This window comes from Camelina sativa, chromosome 14 (genome assembly GCF_030686135.1).
Source record: "Camelina sativa cultivar CO46 ecotype springtype chromosome 14, ASM3068613v1".
Lineage (NCBI taxonomy): Eukaryota > Viridiplantae > Streptophyta > Magnoliopsida > Brassicales > Brassicaceae > Camelina > Camelina sativa.
In genome coordinates, this window is record NC_141893.1 from 27,413,371 (window position 1) to 27,436,192 (window position 22,822).

Sequence of the window (22,822 nt, forward strand, 5' to 3'; positions counted from 1 at the left end):
AAACAAGACGACAACTTTTTGAGAGTAAAGGAATAAAAAGGATACAACAAACTGCGTTGAAGTTTTCTCGAAACAGAAAAGAGTTGTTTTTATTTTAACTTTGAAGATTGTACAAGACACGTGGCGTGAACCCAATTCGCAAAGACGCCACGCGATGGTCTTTTGCATGCACCTCATTTGAACATCATCAAGTCTCTCTCTCTCTTTTTATTGACTTTGATCGCCGAACCTAACCAGCTTGTGATCTCCTATATAACCGATCATCAGCTCAATCTCCCCTTACTACTACATCCATTAACATCAATACAAATATATAGTCATTTATATATATCTAGATAAAAATGCCAGGGATCACACTAGGAGACACAGTGCCGAACCTAGAAGTGGAGACGACACATGGCAAGTTCAAGCTTCATGACCACTTCGCCGATTCTTGGACCGTCCTCTTCTCTCATCCCGGTATATACGTTTAATGTATATAGATTAGGCATGATTAAACTGGTTTAGTCCGGTTTATGATTTTTGTTACAATTCTTGAATTTTGTCGGCGGATATATAGGGGATTTCACGCCGGTATGTACCACGGAGCTCGGTGCGATGGCTAAATACGCTCATGAGTTCGAGAAGAGAGGCGTTAAGCTCCTTGGTTTGTCTTGTGACGACGTACAGTCCCACAAAGACTGGATCAAAGATATCGAAGCCTTTGCGGTATATATTATAAATATGCATGCATACCAAAACTAAATTAATCTTTGATCTAGTTAGCTATATTTGGGTTGTGACTAATTTGTTACATATATGGAATATAGCACGGAAGCAAGGTGAAGTACCCGATAATCGCAGACCCGAACAAAGAGATCATTCCTCAGCTTAACATGATTGATCCAATCGAGAACGGACCGTCTCGTGCCCTCCATATTGTTGGTCCTGACAGTAAGGTAATAATCTCATTCTCACATATTATTTGCATGTACGTATGATTATTGATTTTATATTGGTTGATGTTTGATTTGTGTGATATAGATTAAGCTGAGCTTCTTGTATCCGTCGACCACGGGACGTAACATGGATGAAGTACTGAGGGCTTTGGACTCGTTGTTGATGGCGTCGAAGCACAATAACAAGATCGCCACTCCGGTTAACTGGAAACCGCATGAACCAGTTGTGATTTCGCCTGCCGTGTCGGACGAAGAAGCCAAAAAGATGTTTCCTCAGGGTTTCAAGACCGCCGATCTTCCCTCAAAGAAAGGCTATCTGCGTCACACTGAGGTCTCTTGAAAGATATAAACAAAAGCCTAATAACGTAATACGAGTACTGTGTAATATCAGGTTCTTTTTTACGTGTTTGACGAAAATAATTACGTTTTGTAACGTATATGATGATGTGTTTGCAGCTACTAGGTGTAACAGACCTTTGTATTAATAAAACAAAATCTAGTTTGTTTTATGATAGTACGACTTTTTAGTACTGGTCGGACTGGATTCGAAAACCGAATGTTCAATCTTCCATTTTGGTCAAGAATTAAACAAATTATATATTTGGAAATTGAATTGAGTTTGTGAAAATGCTAATTACTGCACTTTCAATTTACATCCAAATTGAAATTTAATTCGAACTTAAAAGAGATAACCGATCTGTAACCGTATCAAACCGATATAGTATGAACCGAAATTGGATTGGATCAAATAAAAGTAGTGACTATACGACACCGTTTATATATTCTAAAGTTAATTTGCATATTCACCGGTTGTTATACGATCGTTGATTCATCGTCGTCGGCGGCGACTACTTGTGTTGTTCTTCACGCTCCGATCGATCTTCTCCAACTGATTTGCATCGATTCGCTGATTAGGATCTCATCGATCAACTGTGAGTTTATTCTATTCGTCGTCGTTTTTTTGTTTGTTGGATCGATTTATTTACTTTAGAGGAAGGAACATCTCTTTTTGGATCGGTTTGTTGCGAATTTCTAATGGCTTTCTCATGGATTTATCGTGAAATCGGTGATTTTGTGTGTGTCTATGCTGGTGTGCTGTAAAGATAATTCAGTGCTAAGGAACTATTATGATATTTTTTTTTTTTTACCTTCTATGATGTTACATGATCAGCATTAGAGAATTTCAAATCTTGGGATTAAGGTTTGAGTTCCTCAAGTGTGGCTTTATGAACTGTGGGAAGTTATTGATTTTGTATCAGTTTGGATAGGATCTAATCAATATCAGAAATCGGAAATTGTGTGTTATGGTGTTACAAGTCAGATGATTTTCAATTACTTAGCAGGTCATTTTACTTAGGATTTAGGTTTCTCTAATCAATTGAGTTCCTAAACTGGGGAAGTCATTTTGGTTTATCCCAGTCAGAGGTCAGTGTTGTAGAGGTACAAATTGACGGCTGGATTTCGTAATGATGTTTAGAAACCATGCGCGCGTCTTTGTGTTAGTGAACATATGGCACCGTGAAAAGTCATTCGCTTTGTTGAGACTCCATCTAGTAACTAATTATTGCTACGATCGATACTTTTTATGTGGTTTGAGTTTGTGATGTAATAGATTGCTCTTGATGGTTGTCTGCTGATCATGATAATTACGAAATTTTGAGTAGTTCACTGATTTACTAGTTCTTTTTTAGTAGGCTCGTTGAGTGATTTATTTTACATGCTCTACAACTTCTAGGAGAGTGTTGTGATCATATCTGTATTTCTTTTTGCTGCTATACTTAAAACTCTTTTACATAATCTTTTACTTCAAGGACAAATGAAGCATATAGTAAAGATCTTGAGCCTCCTGGCGGCAATCTCTGCCTTCTGGATTGGTCTTTTGCAGGCTGCGATTATTCCTCGAAGCCACACTTGGTTGGTGAGTAACATACAATTTTGTCCTTCTTTTGATTTTTTTTTGTTATTTTGAAATTAGGATTGTGTTCTGATTTGGTAATGTTACCGTACAGCTACCGATCTACTTTGTTGTATCCCTCGGATGCTATGGTCTATTAATGGTTGGAGTCGGCCTAATGCAATTTCCTACATGCCCCCAAGAAGCAGTTCTGTTGCAGAAGGTACTACTTATGAGTAAAGTTGTTTGCCAAATTTGGTCTTGGTCTTATTTTCGTTATGCTGAATTTGGATTAAGAATAAGAGTCCAGCGTTATTTATTGTTGGCATCGTTTATTTTTTTTGCTAATTCAGTGTCCTTTGGCTATTTCATTGGCTACAGGATATCACAGAGGCCAAAGAATTCTTCAAGCACAAAGGGGTCGATGTTGGATCAGACTGACAGCTTATAACGACCAACATTCAGAAATAGTTTTTGTTATTGACAAAGACCTTTAATGTACTGTTTGGATATTTGATTTTAAACAGTGTTTCTGAGCTACAAGTAGAACGCAAGAGCTTAGGCATCCAAACGCTATCGCAAAAGTATAACAATTTTCATATTTCTCTTCTTCTTTTTAATCATTCTTTCTTCGTCTAATGTTAATGGCTGGTGCCAAAAACCAAACAGAGTGATTAAACCAAAATAGCTTCTATTTGAAACATTGTTACACCTGCAAACACCTTTGTGTTCTTCTCACTAAGTTTTAGAGATCAAAAGCCACAGAATCTGATGCGAGGAGAAAAATAAATGACAGAGAGAGAGAAAGAGGGCTCGTTTATCTCTTCTTCTTGCCACCTTTTCCTGACTTTGAAGAAGTTCCGGAGGTTGAAGTTGTGGCCTGAGGTTCCTGCTTCTTCGCTTTCTGAGATTCCTGCTTCTTCACTCTCTCTGGATGTCTCGGTACCAACTCTGCAATTTTCTGCATCAATTGCTTTCCTGCAAAATATACATCAACACGAGCACATCATATGTCTGTAGGAAACAACTTGCAGGTAACCCCTTTAAGTGCAATGTTTAGCAGCAATCACTCATTTCTGCATGTTAAAAAGGTCCAACTATTTGGATGCAACAGTATCAATGCAAACACAAACACAAACACAAACACATCATAGGTCTTCCAATTAGCCAAAAAGTGCTTAAAATAAACTTTTTCTATATAGCTTATTTCTGCATCTGAATCTGCCGTGATCATATGCAACAATACCAACCTAAGAAATTCAAAATATAACAAATGAACTGATAAAGAATGAAAAACATTATCAGATTAACTTAGTATAAGGTGATATTCTAGTAACAATAACAATACCATAACAAACATAAACGTCTAAAAATTAAGACTATTTGCAGATGATCTATATGTACATAATGTATAACAACTTGTTTATCCATACGAGATTCTGGTAAGAATGATTTTGAGCATAAATGAAAATTTTAGGGATCACTGAAGCTTCCAGATCACAAAGGTTGAAATTGGTGATGATATAATTTGAAGAACGATGAAGAAGTTTGAATCAGGGTGATATGATGAGATAAAACAAAGCAAACACAAATAATAGCAGACCACAAAACAATGTCCGAAAGTTCATGTAAGAGACCAAAGTTAAGAACCCAACTCCTATTTAGATAATAAGCAGGCTGGTATCAGGAACCATTCACAGGAAGGTTAGACACATCCATACACGTGTCACAAGGAGATATCTTAACAACAAAAGAAGTGCAAGTAAAGAAAATAAAACAGATTCCATGTTGGTGCTTTCTAGGTCCATGAAAACTGGTTTCTGGTTTCTAGTCAGATACACAAAACTGCAAGCTCTATTCAATTTATCACTGGGATAAACACTATAAGAAAACACAAAAGACAAATGTTCAACGGCGAGTGGAGATCTGAGGTCTTACTTGAAGTAATGGCTGGATTGAGTAAAGTCCCATCCTCTCTTTTCAACTGCACTCTTACTCTACCTACTTGCATGAAGTCGCGCGGGTACGCTTTGTCAATCTGAAATACCGTAAGACCTCTAATCAAAAACGACACGACATTATCACATTAATCTAATAGGATGGGGAGGATTACCTCGACAGCACTAGGGAGTTTCAAATGCTTGCAACAATCACTAATCTCAATGCAATTAGGATTCTCACATGCTTGACTCACACTGATTCTTCTTCCCTCAGCTACAGTTTTCTTTGAGTTAATATAGACTGGATACACCACTACCCATTTCTTGATGTTGAGCGCTCCACTATCCATCTACACAGATAAAGAAAAAAAAAAACGAACTTTAAACCTCTAAAAAGTATCCATCAAGAAGAAACAGAACCAAATAGATCAATGCAACTTTCAAAACCCAAAAACTAGAGGCCAATCTTAATTACAGCCATTAACAAGGCCAATCTGTTCATCATGGCCACCGTAAGAGAAAGGTTACGATGCAACCACAAACATTATCGTTAACTGCTCTCAATGAAATCTGAAATTAACAGTTGAAAAATCCAGAAACCCACGACCTAATACGCGATTAATCACATAGAAAGCACACAGATCTGTTTCGATTTCCCAGGGAATTGTGAAGTATCGACACCCCAAATCGTATACATGCGAAAGAAGGAAGACAACTATTTTTCTCCACGAAAGATCAATTGATGCTTAACTAAACCAAAAAAAGTAGAAGAAAAAAACGAACCAGTGATCAGATTCGGCAAATTCAGGAAATCAAGCTTTTGAAGTGAGAGATTGCTCTCGGATCAGGAAATCGTATAGCCGGAGAAGAGCAACGAAGGAGACGACGAGGAGAAGTAGAAGATTTTACGTTCTTTTACCCTTGGAATTATTTTGACTTATTTAATACCGTCTTGAACCGTAAAACACCGGATTAAACCGAAAACAATTGAAATTGATTTTTGGTTCGCTTATTTCTCAAAAGAAGAGAGGACCAGACTTTTTCTCTCTCTCTCGGACTTGAGAGACAATGGGGACTGCATACGACCAAGTTCTTCGCTCTGTTGCCCAGGTGAACATCGCCGACCAGACCGAAGATTCCGGCGACGTAGTCAGTGATGGAGACGGTGTAAAAGTCTCGTGCTTCACTGAAGTTTTCGATGATGTCACAATCCAGTTCCAGATCATCCGTCTCGCGAAACAGGTTCCCGCCAGTAACTTAGCTTTGTTCTTTTTTTTAACCTAATTCTCCCGCCTTCGATCTTCATCGGAACGAAAGCTTAATTTGGGAATTTTTGTGTAGATTTATGTATGGCTTGGTTGTAACTCCGCCAAATTTGGGAATTTGTACGCAGCCGCTTCAACACGACCGGTGAGATTCTAAAAATTTGCAATTTTCATGGCAATTAGGGTTTTCAGTGTTCTGAAATTGGGAATTTTTTTGGTTTTGTTTCTATGGCAGAGCAATACCGTGAGTGTTACTTCAGTACTTGGTGGATCATCTGATAACACTGGATCTGGCATTGCGCGTAGATTAGGTTAGAATCTGATGATTGCAATTTCAAATCCTTCTCTTTCTTGTTATAAATTCTCTGTTTTTTTTTTGGGTGTGTTCTCTAGTGTTGAAGACTGGACTCAATATAATACTGGCTTGCAACATCCCTAAGAACAATCCCTTGCTCGAGGTTTGTTCTTTCGCTTTTGCTTTTGTCTTATAGAAATGAGAAAGAAACAAGCTTTATTTAGATAATACTCGTTTGTCTTGTGTTGTGTTGTGTAGGCAAAAGCTGAGAAAGTGTTGATTAGAAAGCTGATTGATCTTGGTTACACAATGCCAAGACCTGTAAGAGCAACATAGCCAGTTTAGCTGTTTCTTGAGTTTGTTTCTCCTCTTTGTGTTCTACCATTTTATCTGCGGATAATTACTGAATCATTCTAACATATCTAAGATCGAGTGGCATGAATGAGTTTTCTTAACGCTATATATCTTCTCCATATTCAAAGAGTTGGTTCCTTTTTCATGGCTTTCAAATGTGTTTTTTCTTCTCCCTCTTCTTTGTCAATTTTGGCCTGTCGTTTCGTCATCCAAACTTGGAAGCTATGTGGTGATGCATTATATACAACATGCTTGATCTTTTTTGTTGTTGTTGTGTTAAGAAGGCAAATCCTTGGGACATGTCTAAGTGTGAAACTACTGTATGATGGAACCATTCCTCTTTCACTCTATATTTGTCACTTGCAGACCTGTATTGATAATGTTTAACATAAAATTGATGTGTGTGTGTGTGTTGACACTTGTAGACAAACAAATCACATACTCATCATCCACTGTGAATATATTGGGACTTGTACAATTCAGTCTTTGGCTCTATCCCATGAATATTCCAGTGTAATTGGGTTTTGAGTAATCCAGATCAGGGTTACCCAAACCGGAATTTCGAAATTTGGTTCGGATAACGGTTTCTCGGTTTGGTTTGGTTTGGCTTTTAACCCGAAAACTAATTCGGACAGGAATAAACCAAAATTGTAAACCCTAAAGCAAGTTTAATGTTCATCATCGAGAGATCCGAGACTCATACCTTCTTCTCCTTACAGACAGACCCTAAAGCAAGTTGACTGTGCTTATCTCGAATCTCCGACTAGGAAACGGCAAAACTCAGACGACCCCTTTATCATCAAAACGGTTAAACTTTGATCTTCGTAAACGACGTCGTTTCGGGGTATTAGTTTAATATCCACAAAACAACGTCATTTTCTACAGAACAGAGACGATAGCTCCGTTGCTCGTTGCGGTGAATTAGTCTTGGTTTTTTTCCTGGTTAGATAATTTCTTTGTATCTTCTTTCCTTGGATTCTTTGAGTCCTCCAGATTTACTCACAGTTCCAGTTCTATTACATACAGTCTCAAAACCATACCTTTCTTGTTGGTCTCGGTGACTCTTAATCTCTTATGTTCATTGTTCATTGCTTATAGGCTTTCTGTTCAAAGCACAAATGCTGTTTTCTTTTCGATCCCTGAGAGCATAATGTGATTAGTTTTAGTCCTAACAGTTCTCTGTTACATGTGTTGTATTTGTCTAGTTTCGATTTTGGTAGACATATATTAAGAACATTGGGAGTAATAAAAAAAAGAGTTTGGTTTCTTTGGAATGGATATGCCAAAGAGACCATCCTCTATTTAGCTATAATTAAGGCTTTTTTTGAATCTTTGCTAATCAGGTTTTGTTACTTACGCACTCTGGTGAAGCCGAGTCTAAAGTTATGACACCAGTAGAAGAGGACAATTTTGAGGATTCTCATATTTACAATTGTGAGGATTCTCATATTTATATGGGCTTTGCTCTGCACCAGGTAATAACACTAGTATTGGTTCTGTAATACTGCAAAAGTTTGTTTCTTTTAGAGTTATGGTGGTTGATTTCCCTTGATTGCAGGCTAAACTTGCTCTGGAGGCTCTTGAAGTTCCCGTGGGGTCTCTTATTTTTGCCTTTGCTTCATCCCAATTTGTGTTTTCTTACCATTTGTCAATCAATTTTACATAAGAGATAACTAATGTGTTTTTTTTTTTTGTCTCCTGGTTTGTCTGGATCAGATGTGTTATTCTTGAGGACGGTAAGGTCATTGCTTCAGGGAGAAACCGAACAAATGAGACACGCAATGTAATCATTCAAACTTTCAGAAGTAACTAAGCTTGAAAATTTCTATCTGTTCTAGCTATAAGCTAGTTTCTTCAGTTATATATTAGATAGTCTATCTTTCACTATCTCTCTCTGGCTTAATTTATTTATTGAGTAATACAAGAAACATATGATTGTTACCGTTACAATTTTGTTCGAACAGGCCACAAGACATGCAGAGATGGAAGCAATTGATCAACTTGTCGGACAATGGCAGAAAAATGGACTCTCACCTTCACAAGTCGCTGAGAAATTCTCGAAATGCACTCTTTACGTAACATGCGAACCTTGCATAATGTGTGCATCGGCCTTATCGTTTCTTGGTATGAATTCCTTAAGCTGAATTTAGACATTTTTTGTTTTGTTTTGTTTTGTTTCTGATGTGAAAATGGTATGCTCTGCTCTTAACTGAAGGTATAAAAGAAGTGTATTATGGATGTGCGAATGATAAATTTGGGGGATGTGGTTCCATTTTGTCGCTTCACTTAGGCAGTTCTCAGCAGTCAGATATTCTGTAGGTTCTACGATCACACTACTGTCTTATAAAGAGATGCCTTATTAATTGAATTCTGTTGTTTATAGGGAAGAAGCTCAAAGAGGCAAAGGGTACAAGTGCAGAGGAGGAATAATGGCAGAAGAAGCTGTCTCTCTTTTCAAATGTTTCTATGAGCAAGGCAATCCCAATGGTAACTAGTCTCATCTTTACTTATAACTCTATTTCTTATGAAACGTCTCCATAAGTTTTTTTTTCTTCCCGTTATAGCCCCAAAACCACACCGCCCGGTAGTTCAAAGAGAGAGGACTTGAGGTTAACATGTTGCAGATATTGGCGTTCATAGGACTCTGCATTGAAGGTTGCTCTACAGAACATTGCCCATTTTAGCTTTCAGTCCCATATACCGTTTACTTTTTGTTTGATTGTTTGTAAGTTTTCAATGATTCTCCTTATGGTTTTGCTACTTTTTGCACATGAAACAATAAGAGAGACAATTTTCAAAATCGAGTAAATGCATTTCCTCATAATTCGAAAATTTCAACTTACATCTACTGTGTGTATTTTATACAATTTGTACTGTTGATATGTTTAGACAGTTGAGAATGTCTATACAAAGATAGTTGTAACTTGATTGAACTCTCTAGAGGTTAATTAAAAACTCTGGTTCTCTATTTATATCTGCGAATAGATTTTGGACTATGTAAACAAAATACCAACCGCATCTGCTAAAAACAGTAAACAATCAATCATCATGGTCAATTCACGACTTCACGTACTAGTGAAAAAACAATTAAACACAAAAAAAAAAAAAACCTCAAACAATGAAAATTGCATCCACAGTAACTGTTCCAAGCCGCATCAAATAGTAGCAGAAAGAGCATTTGCATTCAACAAGCGACATGATTTGGGGACTTAAAGAACAACATCAAACCTAGGCCTAATCAAACCACTCAAAACTTGCCCCAAATCTAATCTCCATGGCGTCTTTCAAGCTCAATAATCTCCGCACACCACCAAACCAAATTTTCTTGAGAGCCATCACACTCCTCAACCTACAAAACCGCCATTTTCCCACCGTAATCAACCATTTTACAATGCCACCCCTCACGGTTGAGGAAAGTAGGCAAACATTCAAATCCATTCCGTAATTGTTCAGGCAAAACTTGAAGACCCTTCACTCGGTTCCAAAATTTTACCTTATAGTCATACCAATAGAACCGTATGTTAAACCAAAATATCAAGATGTTGTCTATCACACAAAGACTATTGTACAGTGCACCATCCTTATCATCAAAGAGGTGAGACTTATCACCAAAGAGGTGAGACTTATCACCAAAGAGGTAGACTTTTCCTTCAAGTCCAAAGCTTTTGTGTTCAGCTACACGTTCATTGCGTATCTCCGCGCTAGGGCTAGTTAGAGAGCTCCAAGTTTGAGTATTTGGATGAAAACTCTCTAACCTAGTTCATGGAATTGTGGTCTTGGCAACCAACTGTGGAGGAGGAGGAGCTCCGGTCCACACGCATGCTATAGTTTGTGATTGTTAAATTTAGAAACAAGATTGTTAAAGTATAAGTCACTTTATTAGCTTAAGAAAATCTCTCAAAACTTAAGCTCTCAATCTCTCTCAAATCTCTCACACATAACTCTTCTGTTCTATGTAGCCCTGAGATTAATATCCGATATCCGTAGATATCCGTATCCGTATCCGCTCTAAAAAACGGATATCCGGGCGAACGGATACGGATACAGATAGTGAAATAGCAAATAAAACGGATACGAATACGAATACAAATAGTGCTAAATTTTAAAAACGAATAACGGATATCCGCTTTTTTCAAACATCCTTTATTATATACGGATACAGATACAGATAATGCTAAATTTTAAAACGGATATTTGTTTTTTTCACGGATATCCGGTATTTAGATACGAATATACAATATTTTTTTTCCAAAATACGTTGTATTTTAGTTTAAAATACATAATATTTTTAATTTTATTTTTTTACGGATATCCGCGGATATTCGCGGATAGTCGAAATTTTAACGGATATCCAGATAACGGATATCCGAAATCTTCGGATACAAATACGAATAATAAATTACGGATAAAACAGATACGGATACGAATACGGATATCCCAAAAAAAGCGGATATCCGCTCTGTTAACATGGTTAGTTCTATGCAACACTTGCATCTCTTTATATGTAAAACCAAAACCATCTAATCCTAATCCTATTTGGTAATGTATGTTTAGATAACTCCAAATAGGTTAGGACAAACCAAGTCTTCAAGTCTAATCCAACATTCTCCCCTTTAAGCTTGAACTCACTTTTCTTCAAATCGTAAACACCAATGAGATCTCTCATCTCTTTGAACTTATTTCTTCCAAGTGCCTTTGTCAATATGTTTGCCTTTTACTCACCTCCAAGAACATGCTCAACCTCAATCTGGCCTTTTTCAACACACTCTCTAATAAAATGATATCGCTTATGTATGTGTTTACTACGACCATGAATGTAACGCCCCGACCGCCACCTCTCAGTGGGCCCCATGTCCAATCCCAGTACATGGGCCCACTTTCCTTAATGGGCCTCACGGTCTCTCACTAGACCCGTGAGCCCATCCATATCCGACGGCCGGTTTGCTACGTCCGGGAGGCTTTAAAGACTTGTTACCATCCCTACAAACCCCCCACCACATGATCTTTCCCTGTGTTTTGTTCTCACTCGCACAGTTCCGACAGTCACTTCCCGGAAGGTCACCCATCTTGAGACTACTCCAGCTCAAGCACCCTTAACTATGGAGTTCTCTCAGGACCCTTGACCGAAAATATAAGTGCACTTTGGTGACATAGGTGACCAAATCAATTCTTTTAAACCTATCTGCAAGTCTCTGAAACCGGGATGTCACAATTCACCCCCACTTACAGATCGCAACGTCCTCGTTGCGCACCAAGACCGTCACCCCCTTACGGTGTGAGCCCAGTCGACTCCACACTCGCCTGGGTTCGGCTCTGATACCACTTTTAACGCCCCGACCGCCACCTCTCAGTGGGCCCTATGTCCAATCCCAGTACATGGGCCTGCTTTCCTTAATGGGCCTCACGGTCTCTCACTAGGCCCGTGAGCCCATCCATACCCGAAGACTGGTTTGCTACATCCGGGAGGCTTTAAAGACTTGTTATCGTCCCTACAAATTCCCACATGATCTTTCCCTGTGTTTTGTCCTCACTTGCACAGTTCCGATAGTCACTTCCCGGAAGGTCACCCATCCTGAGACTACTCCTGCTCAAGCACACTTAACTCTGGAGTTCTCTCAGGACCCTTGACTGAATAGATAAGTGCACTTTGGTGACATAGGTAGCCAAATCAATTATTTTAAACCTTTCTGCAAGTCTCTGAAACTAGGGTGTCACAATGAAACAATGGATTCTTTGTCAAAGCAATTGCAGATCGATTATCAACACGTATTGTCACCTTCTCGCTTGGAGCTCCGGTTATTTCACTAAGCAATTCCTGCAACCAAATAGCTTGTTTTGCAGCCTCTGTTCCGGCCATGAACTTGGCCTCACACGAAGAAAGAGCTACAACATCCTGCTTTTGTGAAGACCAAGTAACTGACTCTCTCCTAGATAGAAAATGTGTCCAGCAGTACTCTTGCCATCATCTTCATCGACATTATGGATGTTGTCGCTAAACCCTATTAGCTTTGGTATCTTTGTTCTTCTAAATTCCAAGCCAAGTGTTTTAGTTCCCCTTAAGTACCTCAGACATTTCTTCATTGCTGCTTTGTGTGATTCTCTTGGGCTTTGCATGTATCTACTCAGAATTCCCACACAGCAAAACAAGTCTGGTCTTGTGTGAAGCAGATAGCGAAGACATCCTACATGTTTTCTATACACCGTTGCATCAATCTCTCTTTCATTCACTGCTTTAGAGAGTTTTAAACCAAGTTATGTGGGTGTGTGGACTGGATTACATTTGTCCATCTTAGGTTCTTCAAGAATCTTCTGTGCATAGCGTGCTTGATTTAGTGTTATCCCTCCTTGATGCTGAACAACCTCAATTCCTAGATAGTATGTCAATTTTCCAAGGTCACTCATCTCAAACTTTGATCCCATCTCCTTCTTGAAATCGTTAATGACATCCACGCTTGTCCCCGTAACAAAAAGATCATCGACATAGACACCAATGATCAACAAATCTCTTCCAACCTCCTTTTGTTGTTCCAGGCTTGTGGTGCTTGTCGTAATCCATATAGAACTTTATTGTGTTTGTAAAATTTGTCTTCTCTTCATGCCTTCTCGAATCCTTCTGGTTGTGAGACATACACTTTTTCTTTTAGTTCTCAATGAAGAAAGGCTGTTTTGACATCGAGATGACGAATTTCCCATCCATGTGCAGCTGCAAGACCAATAAGGAGTCTAATTGTTTAAATCCTTGCCACTGGAGAAAAAACTTCTTCAAAGTCCACACCATACTGTTGCACATAACCCTTTGCAACATGTGTTGCTTTGTGTTTGTTGATGCCCATCTGAATTTCTTTTGAGTTTGAACACCCATTTGAGACCGATTGGTTTTTCTCCAATTGGTAAATCAACAAGATCCCAAGTCTTAAGCTTTTCGATTGATCCAACTTCCTTTTTACAAGCGTGTATCCATTCTTTCGTCTCTTTTGCTTCTGCAAACTTTCTTGGCTCGTTGTTTAAACATAAAAACAACATCTCACCTTCTTCTTCAGCAAGTAAAACATAGTCTTCTAAGTATTTTGGCATGTGTTTTTCCCTTTGTGATCTCCTTAAAACATTTGGAGATGTATCTGTTTGTATCGCGTGATCAGGTTCATTGATATCTGCACTCTCAACTTCGTTATTTTCTGTAATCTCTGGTTCTTCTTCATTATCAAGTATTTGTTCTGTCTCAACACCTTCATTGTTTCCTTGAAGTCCACGATTACCAGAATCAGCAAACATAAACTCGAAGCTTCCATTACCGTCTCTCATGCTTCCTTCAACCTTCCAATTCCATCCTTTTGATTCGTCGAAGATGACATCTCTGTTCACAACAATCTTCTTTGTCTGTGGAACAAGCAAACGATAGGCTTTAGAGCTTGGTTCTATTCTGAGATGAACTAGTATGCGTGTTCTGTCGTCTAACTTTTTTAAGTGCTGACGATCAACCTTTGAATACCCAATACAACCAAAGACACGTATATGATCTATGCTAGGTTTCTTGTCTCGAAACAGTTCATACAGAGTCATGTATTTAAGAGCTCGAGTCACCACTCTGTTTAGCAAGTAGGTTGAGTGTCTTACCACTTATCCCCACATGTAATTTGGCATGTACATGTGTTTCAGAATGCTTCTCGCCATCTCCATCAATGTTCTGTTTCGTCTCTCCACTACTTTGTTCTACTGTGGAGTGTAGGGTTCTGTGAGGTGTCTTTTAATGCCATGTTCTTCACAGAAGCTATTGAACTCAAATGATACAAATTCTCCTACTCGGTTTGTTCTCAAGGTTTGTATTTTTCTATATGATTCTTTCTCTACCATCGATTTAAAGTTTCTGAACTTTTGAAAAGCTTCTCCCTTCTCTTTCAATAGAATTGTCCACATATACCTTGAGAAATCATCTATGAGGACAAAGACATATCGGTTTCCAGCACTCGTAGCTTGTGTTATCGGTCCACAGAGATCACCATGTATAAGTTCAAGTTTCTTTGTTGCTCGATACGTGGTTCCTTGTGGAAAAACATGCCGAGGGTGTTTACCAAGTAAACATGAGCTGCAGATCATCTTCTCAAGAAAGGTATTTAGAGCTCCATGGACTAATTTTCTTTGTATCATAGAGTTTAAAGTTGGGAAGTTCACATGTCCCATCCTTGCATGCCACTTGTTTGGTGTATTTGCATCCGCAAAGTACAAACAAGTGTTGTCTTTCAACACCATAAGTACCTTGTACAGCCTATTTGGAGAGCTTTCTTTGGCAAAGAGTTTTCCATCACGATCTTTCATTGTCAAGTGTCCATCCATTAATCTGATGTCGCATCCTTCTTCTGTAGCTTGACCGAGACTGAGGGGGGGTATTGGTTTGGGATTTTAAGAGAATTTTAATGACTTTAAATAAAATCATGGAAAGTATAAAATGAAGGATTCTAGGTGATTGTTAGAAAGTTTTTTAAGATCTTGCTGATTTGTTTTTCCTAATCTTGTAAAATCTCTCATAAAATCTTTCTAAAAAAATATTGCACAATATTCTCTTTTTTATTTAACGCTTTTGAAAAAAAAAATCTCTTGCTTATCTCTTCTTCCATAAAATCATCTTTGCCAAAGTCATATATCTAATTCAAGTGAAAGGATTAGACTTGAGACATGCCCTTCAGAAAATATTGGATCTTGACGAAGTTAAAAGTGTTGAAGCGATGTGAAGAGGAGTGACCTAAGAATGGCCTCTCCTTCTTGCTAAGGTTAAAGATTGCTTCAAAACTGAAGCAGCCTCTGGTGTTAGTGTCTGGTGCACGGTATAAGCCCCTGTAAGCATCAGAAAATAACCCACCTTGAACCCTAAGCCCCTCTAAAGAATCTATCTCTGTTTGCTATGAAGTTGAAATTTATACGTAACAAAAAGGTTACCTGTTCGAATTTTCTCTCTACCCAATACGTAACAAAAAGGTTAGTTGATATAAAGATATGTTGAGTCTGAGAGAAGTATCAAAGAGATGAGGACAGAGCAAGTTATGAATATATATCCCAAAAGACCCACGTTTTCATTTTCAACAAAAGAAAAACAAAAGTCTTGGACTATGATTCACAAATCTCTCTATTTGATGATAGTGTTCTCATGAATTTTTTTATGAAGAAAATGATATAAAATCCTAAACCAATAATATAATAATTGAATTCATTCACAATCCAAAATTCTTTTGTTTTACTTGAATAACGTAAAACTTTTAATGACTTTATAAAACTTTTAATCCAATAACACTAGATAGATTTATGAAGATTTTAGATAACTTTTTACAAATCCACAAATAATAACACCAAATTTTAAAAGAGTTTTAAAACGTCTTGATTGAATAACAACATATTTTACATAACTTTTAAAGTCTTTAAAATTCTATTTAACTCTCAAACCAATAACTCCCCTAACAATATTTCTCTTTAAACCAGGAATGTAGTATACATTTGTCCCTTTTCCGTTAATGTCAATGCGTGAATCATCTCCAAATCTTACCTTCCGAATAATTACTTGAGTCAAGAGTGTCAAAATATCTTATGTCTCTAGTCATGTGATTGCTAGCTCAATTTTCGAGGTACCAAACATTCTCACCATCAATATTTGTTTCGAATTTGCTTGGTACACAATGTTTCTCGTTAAGGAACACAACTTCATGCAACATAAGTTCATCCACTAACTTTAAAAGACGATCTCGACAACTACTAGCATAATGCCCAACTTTATCACATCCAAAACATGTGATCTACGAGGCATTCTTCCTTTGTAATGTCCACGACCTCTGCCTCGATTGTTAAATCTGCCCCCTCTTCCTCTTCCTCTGTAATTTCCATTGTATTCATCTCGATTAGACCAATTGGCTTGTCCATCATGTTTAACATACAATAGTTTGTTATGTTCTTCTTGTGTCTCTTGTAGCTCATCTTCTTCTCCAAAGATTCTTTCTTCATAGGTTTTGAGACGTCCAACAATGTCTTCGAAACCTGTAGTATTAAGATCCAATACTTGTTCTCAAGAAGCAACTATGTGTATGTATTTTCTCCGAGGAAGACACTTAAGGAACTTCTTGACCAATTTAGCTTCTTCAATAAATGTTCCTAAAGAAGCAGATTCAGACGGTCAAAGTTGGTCATTTGTGTTTGTAATCTTGATTCTCGCACTCGTTCAGCTCCCACATGTCTTGTTCTAATAGCGTTCCATACTTTCTTAGCTGTATCAAGTTGTCCTACCTGCAAAATCAATGCTTCTGGAATTGACTTGATAACAATGGTATAACCATGTCTCTTTTCTCTTCTTCGATGGTGTCTTCTTCAATAGCTGCCCAAACTTTGTGAACTCGAAGAATAAGCTTCATCTTCATGGCCCAAACTGTATAGTTTGTGGGAGTTAGCATGGGTCATGTAATGGGAGAAGTTCCTCCTCTTTCTTCTGTTTGTGCTACGACAATAGCACATGTTTCATCACCCATTGTGTTTTTCAATTACCTTGCACCTGTCGCTCTGATACCAAATATAGTTTGTGATTGTTTAATTTAGAAACAAGATTGTTAAAGTATAACTCACTTTATTAGCTTAATAAAAATCTCTCAAAACTTAAGCTCTCAATCTGTCTCAAATCTCTCACACAAATCTCTTCTGTTCTATGCAACACTTGCATCTCTTTATATATAAAACCAAAACCGTCTAATCCTAATCCTATTTGATAATCTTGTCTAAGCGAGTTTTCTAGGCCGGGTGACCTGGGTACGGAGATAGGAGCTCCGAATTAGACTAGTGTAGCCTGATAGGACTCCTTTAAGCTTGAAGAAGACTTGAAGACTTGGTTTGTCCTAAACCTATTCGGAGTAGGATTCCTAGAGAGATAACTCCTAAACATCCACCAATCCTAATCTCTCTAGGAATCCTACTCCGAGTAGGTTTAGGACAAACCAAGTCGTCAAGCCTTCTTCAAGCTTAATCCAACACATGCTTGGAGCCTCGTGCCATGTATTTGACTTACAATCCAAGAAAGAGACTCTAGAAGAGGAGGGCACATCCCCACCAATTTTGTAGATATTCGAACCAACAGAGATGATTCGATTAATGCAATTACAAAGGAGGTGAATTGGGAGATAATCAGATTGGGATTGGGACCAGAAGATTGTCACTTGAATTCTTCTTCTTGTTCAATCGGTCAGCTATACGACAGAGAGTGTAGCAGGGAGGGCTAGTGTCCAGAGGGAACCGTAAGCACACATAGAGAAAAGAGTTGGGTAGTACAATCTCGAGACGCGTGCGATGCAGGTCAATAACAAATCATCGGGAAGTGACAGATTCGCTAATTGCGTTCTCATCATCCTCTTCTTTTTAGAGCTTGACAGCAAATGGTTTTGATCAAACTTCAGATTACTTCTACTTCTTCTCCGAGTATATAGAACAAATGAAGTTAGAATGAAGAAGTGAGTTTAAGGTTATTGACTTTAGACTTCTCAAAATCCTTTTCATTTAATCTTAATTGGCCTCGAAATCTATATTATAAAATTCTTAGGTTTAAATAAATAGGCTTGGATCACACAGTTCATTGATTGATCGTATCTGCCTATCTGGCTTCGGACTACATTTTAAGTTAGGTTGGCTGACCATATCGTTCCGGCTTCCGACTACATTTTATGTATTAAGTTACCAAAAGATGTGTGTTGGGTCAACAAACTTAACGAAAATGAATATAAATTGTAACGAAAATGAATATAAATTGTGATGGGGATGTCTAGATGAAACAATCAATCATGTACTTTTTGATTGTCCACCAGTGCCACATAATTGGGCATAATCACAGATACTTTCGGCACCAGGGGTTCTCCAATTGGGATCACCATACGGAAATATGAATTATTTACGCTAATCTCCGTTGAAGTTTAACTTCTTTATATACATAGGTGAAAGCTCTCGTAAAGACTATTTCATCTATTCTCGAGCCTAAGGTTCAACGGAACTCTTGTTCTTGTAGGAAAGTGAAGGTAGAGAGATTGGACTTTCTGAATATCTCCAAAATCCGCCATTAGTTCCACCTGCAGTTTCATAAATCCAGATTGTATGGCTATGAATCCGCTTGTTTCCAGAAGGCTCATGTGACACCTCGGTTTCAGAGACTTGCGCAGAGGTTTTAAAAAATTGATTTGACCACCTATATATGTCACCAAAGTGCACTTATCTTTTCGGTCAAGTGTCATGAGAGAACTATAGAGTTAAGTGTGCTTGAGCTGGAGTAGTACCAAGATGGGTGACCTTTCGTGAAGTGACTGTCAGAACTGTACGAGTTAGGATAAAACACAGGGAAAAATGATGTAGTGATTTGTAGGAACAATAACAAGTCTTTAAAGCCTCCCGAACGTAGCAAATCGATCGTCGTATATGGATGGGTTCACAGGCCTAGTGAATGGATGTGAGGCCCATTAAGAAAGGTGCGCACATGGATTGTGATCGGACATGGGGTCTACTGAGAGGTGGCGGTCGGGACGTTACAAATGGTATATTTGGTTTATTGTCAAAAAAAAAAGAATCCACGTATCTGGGTTTGATTGTTTACTATTGAAACATTACGACCGCTACCTCGTATAAAAAAACCCACGTATTTAAGTGGTATAAATTATGTTATAGTTTTTTTCTGACAATAAACTAACAAACCCAGATACGTGGATTAATAGGTCTCGAACTATTAATTCCAAGAAATTTAGAGATTAAACTTTTTTATTGGATGGAAAATAGATATATAATTTTTTTTCAGGAACAAATAGTTCGAGCTTAAAGTTTGGGATCTATCCAGTTTAATATGATAGTTCTTGTGGGAAAATAGCATATTAGTATGATAAATCAACTAAAGTTCCCTCCTGTTTTAACGCAAATGGACAAATTTTTAGTGTTTTTGATGATTTGGGAGTCTTCCACAAAATTATTATGTATAGAGATTTTCCATTTTACCTATGATTAATGTCGACAAAAATATTTAGTAATGTACAAAATATATAATGTTGCATCAAATAAACCAAAAGTTTTAATGGTTCATCAAATAAAACAAAGATTACAACGGTTCGCCAAATAAATTAGGGGCATTTTCAAAAATACTTTTTTTTTTCATGTCCTTTTTAAAAGTACTTCTTTATGTTGATTATTTTCAAAACTACCCCTCTTTATGTACAAAATGACTAAATTACTCTGTCTTTGAGTGACAACAAGAATGTACTGTCAGCAAAATCGAAACAATTTCCCGCCAAACTTTTTTCCCCACAAAAATCGGAAAATATTCCCGCTAAAAACATGAAAAAATTTTCCCGCAAAAATTGAAAAAATTTCTCGCCAAAAATTGAAAAACATTTACCGCCAAAAATGAAAAAAAATTCCCGCCAATTTTTTTTCCCCGCAAAAATTGGAAATTTTTGTTTCTGTCGAAATTTTTTTGGCGGGAAGTTTTTTATTTTATTGATTAAAATATTTTTCATGTAAAAATAAAATGGTCATTAAAAATTAAAAGAGAGCATAAGTAAAAATATAAAAAGAAGGTATTTTTGAAAATAAATATATCAAAAGGGTATCTTTAACCAATTCTCAATAAACTAAAGCCTAAAAGATTGCAACGGTTTATCAGTTAATCAAATGTTGCAATGGTTGGTTTCTATTATTCATTTATATATATTTTAGTAATTGAATATTGAAATTAATTATGAAAAGTTATCATAAAGAGACAACCGTATACCAAACAAACCTAAAGTTTGCAATGATTTATCAAATCGGGTAAAAGTTGTAATGGTATATATATAACAAAAATTAAAATGGTTATATTAAATGGTCGTAACAAGTTGTTTAATATATTTTAACAATTAAAAATAGAAAATTATAACTAATAAACTTTATTATAAAAAGATGCAACTGTAATAATTATTTTTTCCAGATTATTATTATTATATAGATTTGACTTTTGTATTCATAATAAATTTTGTATTTAATTAATAAAATATGATGTTGTATCCTCTCAGAAAAAGCTATGTAACTCCTTTTTAGCTAATTTTCTATAGTTGTTGACAAAAAAAAAATCTATGTAAGTCATGAAATGACTTATGTCATATTAAAGAAGATTTATATAATTAAATGCATATATCTAAAGTATTAGGTAAATCTAATTACTAAAAAAATAATCAAGTAATGATAAATAAATAAATATAAATATAGCATTATATTATATTATAGTTAAAACAAAATTACAATTATAACTAAATATAATAAATGTTAATGATGATATATTTCTTCAAAACATGTTTGAGTATTTAATGCTAGATATCTTCTTTTAATGTTTATATATACAGGTAGAACATAATCAAGTATATGCAAACAATACCAAGTCTAATAAGAGAAAACAAAATATGTCTGACAAAAATTGCAAAATATGTCATAAAGAGGTAATTACTAAAATATATTTTGGTAGTTTTTCATAAATTCACCAAACAAACCTAAAGTTTGCAATGATTTATCAAATTAGGTAAAAGTTGTAAGTTGTAACAATATAGATATACCAAAAACTAAAATGGTTAAACTAAACATTTGTAACAATTTGTTTAATATATTTTAACAATTAAAATAGAAAATTATAACTAATGAAAAATTATTATAAAAAATGCAACTGTAATAATTATTTTTTAGAGATTGTTATTATTATATAGATTTGACTTTTGTATTCATAATAACTTTTGTATCTAATTTATAAAATATGATGGTGTTTCCTCAAGCAAAAAGCTATGTAACTCATGAAATGACTTATATCTAAAGTATTTGGTAAATTTAATTACTAAAAAAATAATCAAGTAATGATAAATAAATAAAGATAAATATAGCATTATCTTATAGTAAAAACAAAATTACAATAATAACTAAATGTAATAAATGTTAATGATGATATATTTCTTCTAAACATGTCATTTGAGTATTTAATGCTAGATATCTTCTTCTACTATATATACATGTAGAAAATAATCAAGTATATGCAAACAATATCAAGTCTAATAAGAGAGGAGAAAATATGTCTGACAAAAAATTGCCAGAACATCCAGGGAAACGAGAGTGCGGCACCTATCTTATAACAGGAAACTGTAATCTGAAAAAAAGGTGCAAATACCATCAGCCCAAGAATATAACCCCGATAGAGCCTGGACTGACCCTCAATGAAAATGGCTTACCGTTAAGACCTAATAAAGCCATTTGTCCACATTTCAGTCGCTTCGGCCTTTGCAAATCCGGTCCAACTTGTAAATTCGACCATTCTTCCTCATCCTCACGTAGCAAATTGTGAAAAATGAAACTGAAATTCCCTATCTTTCGTTCAGTTTGTTCTAAATAATACTATAATATTTTATTCACCATTTGTAATAATAATATATGAAAGAATGCAATGATCAAGTTGATCACCATGGTTATCAAAAATGTTCATTTCATGTAACAAGATTAGACTTTTTGTTTCGATTTAATGCAACCAAACAAAGGCCTGATCAAGTTAAGAATCTCTAATAGATACATAATCAATGCCTTGAAAATAAACACAAAAGAGGATCTTACCTTATTTTACTGTCATTGTTTACTTATGAGATTAAACAAGAATCACAACAAACACTCTGATGCCAAACTCTCCTATCATGATCTTGAGGGTAGATACTTTAGACTCTTCCTTGACTGTGTCTTCTGGAAGAAGGACATAAATAAAACCAATTAGTGAACACACAGATAATATAAATTTAATTGATGACAAACAAAAACAGATACAATATTTGCAACAAGAAATAAAACACCAACAAATAAACAACAATTAAGTGACCCACAAGTCACAAGAAAAAAAATAAAATAGAAATTGAACTACTAAACCAAGTATGTTCTGAACTCCCAAATGCCTTTTGGGAAAGAAAAAAACAAATTGTTGAAATACCCTACGAAAAAAAAAAAATTTAATGAAAAAAATATTCCAACTAAAGCTAGAACTATTCAAATGAATCAAGAACTTTTAGAATATTGCAAAAAAGAAATACAAAAATTACTAGATAAAAATTTTATAAGAAAAACTAAATCTCCTTGGATTTGTTCAGCAT

At 36.2% G+C, this 22,822-nt stretch overlaps 5 protein-coding genes and 2 pseudogenes across 10 annotated transcripts; 5 read left to right on the top strand and 2 right to left on the bottom strand.

Moving 5' to 3' along the window:
• Positions 1-191: 191 nt before the first annotated feature.
• Positions 192-1,447, top strand: LOC109124606 (1-Cys peroxiredoxin PER1). Its single transcript, XM_010463313.3, has 4 exons — positions 192-459; positions 560-708; positions 810-938; positions 1,024-1,447. Exons 1-4 carry the CDS (start codon positions 342-344, stop codon positions 1,276-1,278), a joined length of 651 nt encoding a protein of 216 aa, XP_010461615.2. The 5' UTR covers positions 192-341; the 3' UTR covers positions 1,279-1,447.
• Positions 1,448-1,711: 264 nt separating this feature from the next.
• Positions 1,712-3,433, top strand: LOC104742319 (dolichol-phosphate mannose synthase subunit 3). Its single transcript, XM_010463314.3, has 4 exons — positions 1,712-1,870; positions 2,750-2,856; positions 2,948-3,055; positions 3,214-3,433. Exons 2-4 carry the CDS (start codon positions 2,755-2,757, stop codon positions 3,271-3,273), a joined length of 270 nt encoding a protein of 89 aa, XP_010461616.1. The 5' UTR covers positions 1,712-1,870; positions 2,750-2,754; the 3' UTR covers positions 3,274-3,433.
• A 73-nt stretch (positions 3,434-3,506) lies between these two features.
• Positions 3,507-5,701, bottom strand: LOC104742320 (signal recognition particle 19 kDa protein). The gene is made up of 4 exons (XM_010463315.3): positions 5,556-5,701; positions 4,946-5,122; positions 4,771-4,870; positions 3,507-3,810 (listed from the first exon to the last, which is right to left on the bottom strand). Exons 2-4 carry the CDS (start codon positions 5,120-5,122, stop codon positions 3,650-3,652), a joined length of 438 nt encoding a protein of 145 aa, XP_010461617.1. The 5' UTR covers positions 5,556-5,701; the 3' UTR covers positions 3,507-3,649.
• A 65-nt stretch (positions 5,702-5,766) lies between these two features.
• On the top strand, positions 5,767-6,836 carry LOC104742321 (uncharacterized). Its single transcript, XM_010463317.3, has 5 exons — positions 5,767-6,014; positions 6,114-6,182; positions 6,273-6,348; positions 6,431-6,495; positions 6,591-6,836. The coding sequence occupies exons 1-5, from the start codon at positions 5,841-5,843 to the stop codon at positions 6,666-6,668; spliced, it is 462 nt and encodes a 153-aa protein (XP_010461619.1). The 5' UTR covers positions 5,767-5,840; the 3' UTR covers positions 6,669-6,836.
• Positions 6,837-7,325: 489 nt separating this feature from the next.
• On the top strand, positions 7,326-9,486 carry LOC104742322 (tRNA-specific adenosine deaminase TAD2). 5 transcript variants are annotated; one of them, XM_010463318.3, is made up of 8 exons: positions 7,326-7,628; positions 8,030-8,161; positions 8,245-8,282; positions 8,403-8,469; positions 8,651-8,810; positions 8,902-9,001; positions 9,070-9,173; positions 9,251-9,486. In XM_010463318.3, exons 2-8 carry the CDS (start codon positions 8,072-8,074, stop codon positions 9,292-9,294), a joined length of 603 nt encoding a protein of 200 aa, XP_010461620.1. In that variant the 5' UTR covers positions 7,326-7,628; positions 8,030-8,071; the 3' UTR covers positions 9,295-9,486. The 5 variants fall into 5 exon arrangements, 4 of the variants coding, with proteins under 4 accessions (XP_010461620.1, XP_087339499.1, XP_087339500.1 ...); XM_087483373.1 differs by having other exon boundaries at positions 7,346-7,530; XM_087483374.1 differs by having other exon boundaries at positions 7,357-7,628; positions 8,245-8,277.
• Positions 9,487-9,841: 355 nt separating this feature from the next.
• Positions 9,842-18,052, bottom strand: LOC147928697 (F-box/kelch-repeat protein At4g39550-like; annotated as a pseudogene).
• A 3,041-nt stretch (positions 18,053-21,093) lies between these two features.
• LOC109128841 (zinc finger CCCH domain-containing protein 13 pseudogene) lies at positions 21,094-22,166 on the top strand (annotated as a pseudogene). The gene is made up of 2 exons (XR_015580678.1): positions 21,094-21,148; positions 21,713-22,166. The product of XR_015580678.1 is annotated as a zinc finger CCCH domain-containing protein 13 pseudogene (transcript).
• Positions 22,167-22,822: the final 656 nt, after the last annotated feature.

What these genes read in the sequence shown, in the direction of transcription:
- LOC109124606 (XM_010463313.3), top strand. Translation starts at nt 342, where the DNA reads ATGCCAGGGATCACACTAGGAGACACAGTGCCGAACCTAGAAGTGGAG. An exon ending in AAGATATCGAAGCCTTTGCG is followed by an intron (nt 709 to 809) that starts GTATATATTATA and finishes TATGGAATATAG; the next exon opens with CACGGAAGCAAGGTGAAGTA. An exon ending in TTGTTGGTCCTGACAGTAAG is followed by an intron (nt 939 to 1,023) that starts GTAATAATCTCA and finishes TGTGTGATATAG; the next exon opens with ATTAAGCTGAGCTTCTTGTA.
- LOC104742319 (XM_010463314.3), top strand. Translation starts at nt 2,755, where the DNA reads ATGAAGCATATAGTAAAGATCTTGAGCCTCCTGGCGGCAATCTCTGCC. An exon ending in CTCGAAGCCACACTTGGTTG is followed by an intron (nt 2,857 to 2,947) that starts GTGAGTAACATA and finishes GTTACCGTACAG; the next exon opens with CTACCGATCTACTTTGTTGT. An exon ending in AAGCAGTTCTGTTGCAGAAG is followed by an intron (nt 3,056 to 3,213) that starts GTACTACTTATG and finishes CATTGGCTACAG; the next exon opens with GATATCACAGAGGCCAAAGA.
- LOC104742320 (XM_010463315.3), bottom strand. Translation starts at nt 5,122, where the DNA reads ATGGATAGTGGAGCGCTCAACATCAAGAAATGGGTAGTGGTGTATCCA. An exon ending in AACTCCCTAGTGCTGTCGAG is followed by an intron (nt 4,871 to 4,945) that starts GTAATCCTCCCC and finishes ACGGTATTTCAG; the next exon opens with ATTGACAAAGCGTACCCGCG. An exon ending in CAATCCAGCCATTACTTCAA is followed by an intron (nt 3,811 to 4,770) that starts GTAAGACCTCAG and finishes TATATTTTGCAG; the next exon opens with GAAAGCAATTGATGCAGAAA.
- LOC104742321 (XM_010463317.3), top strand. Translation starts at nt 5,841, where the DNA reads ATGGGGACTGCATACGACCAAGTTCTTCGCTCTGTTGCCCAGGTGAAC. An exon ending in CAGCCGCTTCAACACGACCG is followed by an intron (nt 6,183 to 6,272) that starts GTGAGATTCTAA and finishes TTTCTATGGCAG; the next exon opens with AGCAATACCGTGAGTGTTAC. An exon ending in TGGCATTGCGCGTAGATTAG is followed by an intron (nt 6,349 to 6,430) that starts GTTAGAATCTGA and finishes TGTGTTCTCTAG; the next exon opens with TGTTGAAGACTGGACTCAAT.
- LOC104742322 (XM_010463318.3), top strand. Translation starts at nt 8,072, where the DNA reads ATGACACCAGTAGAAGAGGACAATTTTGAGGATTCTCATATTTACAAT. An exon ending in ATCGGCCTTATCGTTTCTTG is followed by an intron (nt 8,811 to 8,901) that starts GTATGAATTCCT and finishes TCTTAACTGAAG; the next exon opens with GTATAAAAGAAGTGTATTAT. An exon ending in TGAGCAAGGCAATCCCAATG is followed by an intron (nt 9,174 to 9,250) that starts GTAACTAGTCTC and finishes TTCCCGTTATAG; the next exon opens with CCCCAAAACCACACCGCCCG.